This window comes from Gossypium arboreum, chromosome 12 (assembly GCF_025698485.1).
Source record: "Gossypium arboreum isolate Shixiya-1 chromosome 12, ASM2569848v2, whole genome shotgun sequence".
Taxonomy (NCBI): domain Eukaryota; kingdom Viridiplantae; phylum Streptophyta; class Magnoliopsida; order Malvales; family Malvaceae; genus Gossypium; species Gossypium arboreum.
Window position 1 is genome coordinate 108,793,143 of NC_069081.1, and position 9,779 is coordinate 108,802,921.

At 27.6% G+C, this 9,779-nt stretch overlaps 1 protein-coding gene across 2 annotated transcripts; it reads left to right on the forward strand.

Annotated features, from left to right (window-relative positions):
- The first annotated feature begins 1,201 nt into the window (after positions 1–1,201).
- On the forward strand, positions 1,202–3,195 carry LOC108476796 (NAC domain-containing protein 100-like). 2 transcript variants are annotated; one of them, XM_053022497.1, is made up of 4 exons: positions 1,202–1,346; positions 1,675–1,902; positions 1,987–2,264; positions 2,377–3,195. In XM_053022497.1, exons 1-4 carry the CDS (start codon positions 1,220–1,222, stop codon positions 2,986–2,988), a joined length of 1,245 nt encoding a protein of 414 aa, XP_052878457.1. In that variant the 5' UTR covers positions 1,202–1,219; the 3' UTR covers positions 2,989–3,195. The 2 variants fall into 2 exon arrangements, with proteins under 2 accessions (XP_052878457.1, XP_017634617.1); XM_017779128.2 differs by lacking the exon at positions 1,202–1,346 and adding an exon at positions 1,355–1,538.
- Positions 3,196–9,779: the final 6,584 nt, after the last annotated feature.

The following is a 9,779-nucleotide window of genomic DNA, read 5'->3' on the forward strand; positions in this document are numbered from 1 at the left end:
ATTTGCTTTGTTTTCATACGTCCCCTTAACCCATAAATAGGAAGATAATGCGCTTCAACGCACTCAAACCCACGTCCTCTTGTATTGACAACAATACCCATACCAATTGAGCTAAGACTTAATTGGGATGAGGACACTTTTGTGTTTTCATACGTTTATATCATTTAAAAAAATAAAAAAATTTACAAATATTAATATGTTTAATAGTATTAAAATACAAGAAGTTTTAAAAGAATATATTTATATTACCCTAGGATGAGAATGACAAAATCTGGTATTAATTATGATATTAAAATTTCAAAATACTTTTTCAAGATTAGCTTTGGTAAAATATAATAGAATTGTAATTATTATTAAAAGTAACAATTAGATATACAAAAGTGAGAGTGGGACCAATTCATTATAAGTTGTTTTCTTTCACAATGGAATTATATTTTGAAATGTTCAATCTTTTATAAGTTAAATGAGGTTTTTTAATCAGTGTGTTAATGAATCTTTAATTAATTGGCTGATATATTAATACTTTTTTTTCAGGATCTATATTATTATTTAAACTATAGTTAAGTTGGTGTCATTGTTGAACCTTTACCAACTCAATAAATTTCTCTTTTTCTTTATGAAGATATTTTTGTTTTATCCTACTTTTAAAATAATAGTAGTAAAATTTTGTATATGATCCAATTTGAACCCATACCATTAATATTTATAAAAAATTTATTACTTTAATTAAAAACTTATTTTGATATTTTTATACATATTTTAGTGTTATTATACAAATTGTTTCACCATATTTTTTATTGTGTTATTTTTAAATACACATTTGTGTTTTAAATACATGATTTTCACACATATATATATATATATATATATATATATGATAAAATTTTAGTCTTGATAATGTCATTAATTGAATTAATGTCTCAAGCCAACTCGATACAAGTCAAGAAAATGATAATACCATGATAAATAATTAGAGTGTATTTAATATCATTAATCGATGCATTTACCTATTTAAATTTTCTTTTAATGATAACTTAAACAATTTTTATTTAAATTTTGTACATATTATACATATTATAAATATTAATTTAAAACCTTAAATTATAATTGATCTTTACACCTTAATGTTGTAGTGTCATCATATCATTTTAAAATTGAAATCATATCTTATTTATTTTCTGTGTAAAGTATTTTCATTGTATGTGTAATAATATTGGAAATGCCTAAAACAACCAAGGAAGTTGCCTTAGGAACCACGTTTCTTTCTCCCCATACACCAGTATTTAGGGGGGCTTTGTATCTCATGCTGCCTTTTTCTCTCTTAAACACCCTCTCTTATCTTTCAGGTTTACTACTTTTTTTACTTCCATGGCTTCTCCCTTTTCTCTCTCAATCCTTAACTTTATTATCCTTTCCTCCAACTTCCCTTAGCTTTATATAACCTTTCTTCCTATCTCTTTTTCTTCATCACTTTCCATTTCAATTTGATTTTGTTTTCTCTGTTGCTTGCTTTGGACATTAAGAACTTCACCTGTCTGGTCAGTTCATACATATGTATACACAGATACATATATTTAGACAGAGATTAAAAGGGTGTGTTTTCTAAGGACTTTCAACTGAAATTTGTGGGGGTTCTTTTTCCTTTTTTCCTTTTTTTTTTTTTTTTTTTTGCAGATTTTGGAACACAAGCTTTAGGGCTTAAGGTTGTTCCAGGAATGGCAAACATTGGTGCAATTGGTCAAGAACATGATCAAATGGATTTGCCCCCAGGTTTCAGGTTCCATCCAACAGATGAAGAGCTTATTTCTCACTACTTATACAAGAAAGTTCTTGACGTTAACTTCAGTGCTAAAGCCATTGGAGAGGTGGATTTGAACAAGTCTGAGCCTTGGGAATTACCTTGTAAGAGTTGTTAATTTAACCTTTTTTGTCAAACATGTGACTGTTTTCTTGAAAAGTAATTTCTTTTGTGTTGTTTGGTTGCAGGGAAAGCGAAAATGGGTGAGAAAGAATGGTATTTTTTCTGTGTGAGGGACAGGAAATACCCTACGGGGTTGAGGACAAATAGGGCGACTGATTCAGGGTACTGGAAAGCAACGGGGAAAGACAAAGAGATTTATAGAGGGAAATCATTGGTTGGGATGAAGAAAACACTTGTTTTTTACAAAGGGAGAGCTCCAAAAGGTGAAAAAACTAACTGGGTCATGCATGAATACAGACTGGAAGGCAAGTATTCAGTCCATAATCTCCCTAAAACTGCCAAGGTAAAACCATCAATTTTCTTTTCCTCTGTTTTCCTTCTGTCTTCAAAGCAAGTTAAATCAATGGAGTTTTTGATGGATCTTTTTGCTTGTTTGTTTGTTTGTTTGTTTGTAGAATGAATGGGTTATTTGCAGGGTGTTTCAAAAGAGTTCTGGTGGGAAGAAAACTCATATTTCAGGTCTGGTTAATATGGGTTCATTTGGAAATGAATTGGGTCCGTCCGGTCTTCCACCATTAATGGATTCTTCTTCAAGTTTCAATGCCAAGAAAAACCCTGTTTCTGAATCGGTTTACGTGCCCTGCTTCTCCAATCCCGTCGACGTTCAACGCATTCAACTCGACACAATCGATCATTTTCCCGAGAATCCTCTCCTCCTCCCTGTTTCATCGAATCCAACAAATATTTTCCCGAGATTCCAAGCTTCAAACCCTTTCTTCTCGGCTCAACCCATCACTTTCCCACCCAATCTTCACCTCCCTGGCTCTGTTTTAATGCAAGACCAATCCATCCTTAGGGATTTACTTGAAAACCATGGATCAAACATGAAATCAGAGAGGGAAACAATGGTTACTGTTTCACAAGAAACTGGTTTAACCACTGATATCAACAATGAAATCTCTTCTGTTGTGTCCAATCTGGAGATTCGAAAGAGGCCATTTGATGATCAACAACACCCTTCTGCTTCAACTGGACCTCTGGATTTCGATTGTTTCTGGCATTACTGAAAAAAAAATCCCATTATTGTCTGCAAAATTAGAGTTTATGTTACTATTATTGTCTGCCGAAGAAAAAAAACACCATGGTTTGAGTTTGTGTACGAGATTTTAATTCAAGTGCTCTAAAATCAAAACTTTGAAAGAAATTGAAGCTTAAAATCATGTAATATAAAATTATAATTAAATTCCAATATTACAAAAAAAACTTTTAAACAACTCTTCTTTCTGAGTTTTGGTTATTTCCGTATTTAAAAAATATTATTTTATTGTATGATGTAATATTATTATCATTGTTGTCAATTTGCATAGATATAGTATTTGTCAGATATGAGATTCAGTTGGTAGCAAACTGATGATTATTTTTCTTGATTTTAATTAAAATAATGGCAATTCAGCCTGTAGGATGTTACCGCTTACATCAATGGTGGCATGAATTTCATTCTTATATTTCTTTTTTTATTCCCTAAATCTTCATCTATTATCACCATATGCGGCTTTTCAATCCAATTTTACTACTATTCATCTTTTTCTTTCAATTTTGTATTTCTCAAAATATGATTTTATATATCTATCTATTATTTCTTTTATGCTTACCTTTTCATTAAAAAAAACCATTCATTTGAGTTCTCCAACGTTAGAATTTCTATCATCAAATTCTTTAACGGATCATTTTAATGGTTAGCTGTTAAAATGAAATGATTGTCGTTTTCTATTTTTGATTGAGTTAATTGCTGTAGATATTCTCAAATTATGATTTTTTTTAAATTGGTCCCAAATTTTAAAATATTTTAATTACCTCCTTAAACTATCAATGTTATATTAATCAATATCTTTTGTTATTAAAATCATTAAATGTTACATTAAATCTTATGTAGCTAAGTTTAACATGAAAGTTTTAAAGAAATATAGAATGTTGCTTAAAAGCAAAATTAAAAATAAAGTAAAGAAAAAAGAGTGAACAATAAAGTTTTTGTAAAAATTTCCAAAACCTTAAAATCTATTTTTACAATATTAATTTTATTTTAAACTTTTCATTTTAAATTATATCATATAAAATTTAGCGTGTCATTCAATTGTTAAATTAATAGAAAAACCTAATTAATATAACTTAGATAGTTTGTAGATATAATTAAAATAATTTGAAGTATAAAATTTAATTTAAATCTGGAAAATCATATAAGGTTGAATATCCAAGATTTCACTATAAAAGCAAAAAAAAAATTGGAAGGAACAAACTTGATCTGTGAACAGAAAGCATGGATATTGCTGTTGCAAGCTCTGGTAAATGATAATCTTGGATTTGGAAGACTAATAGCCTAATAGATGCCAGTGAGAATAGCTTAGAGATTTATATTAAAGAATTAAAAAGAGGTTTCCCAAAAAATTTCTTTTGAAAAAGTAAGACATTTTACATTAAAAAAGAAAAACAAACAAATTTCCATCGACTTAAAAAAGTTTTTAGATTGACCCATTTTATTTTTAAAAATCGAAAAAAGTAAAATATTTTACATTAAAAAGAAAATCCTTAACGTTTCATATCATTCCAATTGATGTGCATGTGAAAAGAATAATAAAAAGCAAATCCCATTTAATTTATTAGGAATAACAGTAAATATTAGTATGCACCTCTTCATTAAATTAATAAAAAAAATAAGGTGATTTAAAATAAATACTAATATTTTTATTTAATTATTATTTGTAATTATTATAAATAAATATTAATAATTCTCGAATTTAAGATTTTAAGTTTAAGGTTTAAGATATTGAATTTAAGGATATAGGGTTTTAGGATTAGAGTTTAGAGTTTTAGGATTTATTTATAATGAATTATTATTTATATTCAAATAAAATTATTAGTATTTATTTATAAGCCCTCCATTATTCTTTATTTTATTTAATGATGAAATGTTATGTTATTATTCATCAATGGTATATGAAACTTATGCGTTGATAGTTCATCAAATATTCTACCTTTAATTTAATCATGCACTTTTATTAAATACATACAACTACAATATTTTCATTGAAAATATTTTTAAAATTGGCATAATGACTTATTTGGCCATCTAGTTTTAAAAAAAGTCATTTTAACTCTCCATTTTTCAGCCCTTGAACTTGCATTATCTGTCAAATCACTCTAAAAATAGATGAAAAAGTTAATATTTATTAACTTTGTTGATGTGATAGTTCACATGTATGTCACATCAATAATTAATTATTTTTTAAATTTTAAAATACTTTTTTTATAATTTTATACTTTTTAAATAATTTTAAATTTACAAGAATACATTTTATACATTATTGAATTTTTAAACTTTAATAAATTAATTAATTGCTGATGTTGCATCAATGTGACAATCTACATGCATGCCATGTCAGCAAGGTTAACAAATGGTAATTTTTCCATTTATTTTGGATTGATTTGATAAATGACACAAATTTAAAGACTAAAAGAAATTAAAAGTTAAATACAATGCTAAAATGACTTTTTATAAAATTGAAACAACAAATAGTTATTATGCAAAAAAAAAACCATTAAATTTAATAATGTACAACTATAATATTTTCTATTGGAAATATTAAAAAAGTGAAATTGAGATTTGTAAAAGACAAAAAATAGAAATTATTCCGAATAACTTAATCCTACCAAAAACAAATACTTATTAACCAGATACTGTGCAACACTTTTTATTAGGGCAATTTTTTGCACACAAAATAGAATTACATTTTTTTAAAGAATTTACCTTCTTTCCTTCGTCATTTCCTTCTTCCCAGTGTTGTAACATGATAAAAGATAAAACAGTTACAGTTTTAAATATAAAAATTTAGGGTTGTATTTTTGTTTTGACCACTCAAATTTAGTTTTTTTATTTTAACCACTAATATTATTAAAATTTAATATTTTGGTCACTCTCTATTAAATCACTAATAGAAACTTTTTTATTATCATAATGAAAAAATATAGTCCTCTGGTTATGCTCATGATTCTGCGGCTGGTGTTTTTAGAGATGCAAATGGGCAATGGTTACTAGGCTTTGGGAGGAATATAGGATGTTGCACTGCTGTTCAAGCTGAACTTTGAGCCGTTTTTGATGGAATAAAGCTTGCTAAAAAGTATGGTTTTAATTGGCTGGTAATTAAGTTTGATAGTCTTCAAGTGGTTAATATGCTATTGAAGAAGAAGAATGGAGTTGGGAGTGTTGCGTGAGCACGTCGAATACAAAACCTTCTGGCTTCCATAGACTACAAGTCTACATGAGGGTCGTGCATGTTTATCAGGAGTAAAATTTACTAGCAGACTACTCGGCCAAAGCAGCAAGGAGCATCGAGCCTGGCTTCAAGGAGTATCCTCTGCCTATGGATGAGATTTGTGAGCTGTTAAGGAAGGAAATGGATTCTGCTGCGTATTGTTAGTTTATTAGCTAGTTTGTGCTATTTCTCTTTTGTTAAAAAAAATATATTTTTCGATAAAAATACATAAGATTTCATAATAAAAATACATATAAAATTATAAAATTTTGTAAAGAAATTTTTATTTTTATTTTTTAACATGAAATTTATTTATTAAAGTAATAATATTATAAATAAAATAATTTAAAGAAAAAACAATGAAGAACACCTAAGTAAATTTAGCTTTTTCTTTTTTTCAACATCAACTATTATGTTTAGGTTAGGTCAAAAACTATGGCTAGTGGGTGGGCACAATCGGGGATATATGAGTGAAGATGAAGTTTTGGACCCAACAGGTGGATGGCCATGCTTTGTAACCGATTCTTAGTTGAATGGCACGAAAACGCATGATGTGAAAATCGAGAAATTCAGAGTATGAAATATTGGTGCCGGTGGTGTCCAACGCCCAACAAATTTGACAAGGATTAAAGACTAAGGCCAAGCATATAATAAATAAATTATAAGAAAAAAGTTTTAATATGGTTGAAATCTTGTTTGTGGATTTTAATTATTTTGTTTATAAAATAATATTTAATAAATATATTTCATGTTAAAAAAATGGGTATTCATTCATTTATAATTTTGTATGTAATTTTATAAAATTTTATGTATCTTTTATTGAAAAATGAATTTTAAATAATTTTTTGTTTTAAAGTTATTAATTTTTTAATTTTAAGAATCAATACTAAAATTGACAAAATTTGTAAAATTGGTGGTTAAATTGTTGAACTTTTTAGAATTTAGACCAAATGGATAGAAGCTGTAAACATTGGAAAGCTAAATTTTCTATTATGTCAATAGGAAAAGGCTCTTGCTAGTTATTTAATGGATGAGTGACCAAGATATTAAATTTCGATAACGTTAGTGACTAAAATAGAAAATTTTAAACATAAGTGACTAAAAAAATATGCTCATAGTTAGGTGACTATTATTATAATTTGCCCAAACTTTTAATACATTTGAATGTATTAAATAATTTGATATCTTTAATTATTAGAATTACTATTTGTTATTATTTGCAATTTAAACTTAAATTATTTTAATAAATTGGATTTCTACATAAACAAATCAATCTTTTAAAACTGTATACCTAGTGCTCTAAAACATAAAATTAATATTGTTTCTATTATACATAAACAGAATATTAAAATTTCATTCATTATGTTGAGGTAAGTTTTTGAAGTGACCTATCAAGTGCCAATAGAAAGTAGTTACTTCCATCATCATTACGAGAATATGTTACTTGTCATATATAGAGTTAGTAATTTATTGAAACAAAATCTTAAGGTTTTGAATTATGTTGATATTCTAGATGTATGCAAGCCTAACTTTGAAGATCAATCCATTTAAAGTAATTATCCTTGAAGGTTGAATTAGGCCAGGTCAAGCAATTGAATCCCTTGAATTGTGGAGAATGGGTAGGGATCGCATTGAAGATACCATTGAAGCATAAATCTCCAAAGTTCACTTTACATTGGTCTTTATTAGTGTGAACCCTAGGTTATGCCATGCGAGTCAATACATGTGAGTCAAAATAATACATGCGAACCACCGTTTATATGAGTCATAATATTACATGCGAGTCGACATATGCGAGCCAAAATATTACATGTGAACCCTAGAGGCTATACGAGTCATGCTATATGAACCCTGTGTATGTTAATATGTGAGCCATGCTTATACGAATCTTATTTACTGAAGAACACGAATCATACAGGATTAGTTATGCGAACCATACTTGTTTATTATGCAAACCCTATAACATGTGTAATATGTGAACCTTGTATATGCTACATGTGAGCCTAAATGTTATGTGAACCCTAGGTACTATGCGAGCCTATATATAATGCGAACCCTAAGTACTATATGAGCCTATATATTATGCGAACCCTGTGTATGTTAATATGCGAGCCATGTTATACGAACCCTAAATATTTTTATACGAACCCCTATGTTAACAATATACAAACCCACAACATGTGAACCCTATGTGCGAACTTTGCATTTGCGAGCATTACCTGTGAACCTGTAGATATGCTAGATAATTAAGCTTGTTAAATCAGATGAAAATCATGTACATGTGACATTGTTTTTAACTCACACAAATTATATGTGTATATGTGAAATTGATATGAACTAATGCATGAACACATGCCATTAAATGCTAGTATGAAATATTAAATGTAGCACTGATAGATGATAAAAAGCAGTACATGCTAAGTATATGTGCATAATTACATGAAAAACAGGTATGGAGGACAGAGGAGTTCCGTAGGAGACAGTGGCAATTTAAGTCCACACTGAAAGTCAATATTGCATGAAATAGGCGATAATATCATCAAAATCAGATAAACGAATATGATAGTTTAAAAAGTCATCAAAAATGGGCAACCGGGATGTAATAACCCGAAATTCACGGGCACTAGAAAAGTGAGTTATAGGGCCTCCGTCTTAGTGAAATAAGTTCGAAAATAATTATTAAAAATATTTATGAGCCTAGTGGTGTGTCTAATTAGGATCTAATTAGGTGAATTTAGCTTAATTTAGAGTAAGTAATAAAAAGGATTAAATTAAATAAAGGGTAAAAGTTTAATTATAAAGCAATAGAAAATAAAAGGATTAAAATGGCAATTAAGCCATTGACTACAAATGAGGCGACATATTGGTGAAATAAAATTAAAGATTTTTTAGGTTTTATATATTATAATGATTATTATTATGGTTTTATATTAAATTATTATAATTATTAATTAACATTATGGTTTTATATTAGATTATTATTATTAGCATTATTATTAAATAAATTAAATAGTAGATAATTGTATGGTAATAAAATATACATATGTAAAAATTATATTGGTACATTTGTAATTTAAATACTTAATTACTTACAATTTAAGTAAAAGATATTTGTTAATTAAATAATTAAATTATTAAATTATGAGATTTTGTTTGAGAAACAAATTAAATAATGACAAATGTAATAAAATTATTGGTACAAATGTAGAATTAAGTATGTGTACAATTGTAAAATATGTAAATGATGTTAAAATAGATATTTAAAATAAATATATTATAATATATGCTAATTAAATAAGTAAAACAAATAAATATAAAGGAGAAATAAAGAAATAAAAGGGAATAGAAACAGAATTGAAAACGGGAAGCAGAGGAGAAAAAGAGAAAGAAAAAGGGAAAGAAAAATAAAAGAGAAAACTAAGGATTTGAAGCTTGGAGTTAATTTGGTAAGTCAATTAAGTCCTTTTTAGTTAATTTTGATGTTTTAGAAGCTTTAAAACAAGATTTTGATGAAATTAAGTTGATAGTTCAAGAGTTCATATGTTTCCAAA

Bases quoted from the DNA above. Each gene is read 5' to 3' on its own strand.
- LOC108476796 (XM_053022497.1), top strand. From the start codon at position 1,220: ATGCCTAAAACAACCAAGGAAGTTGCCTTAGGAACCACGTTTCTTTCT. The intron at 1,347-1,674 runs GTTTACTACTTT...TTTTTTTTGCAG, and splicing joins CACCCTCTCTTATCTTTCAG to ATTTTGGAACACAAGCTTTA. The intron at 2,265-2,376 runs GTAAAACCATCA...GTTTGTTTGTAG, and splicing joins ATCTCCCTAAAACTGCCAAG to AATGAATGGGTTATTTGCAG.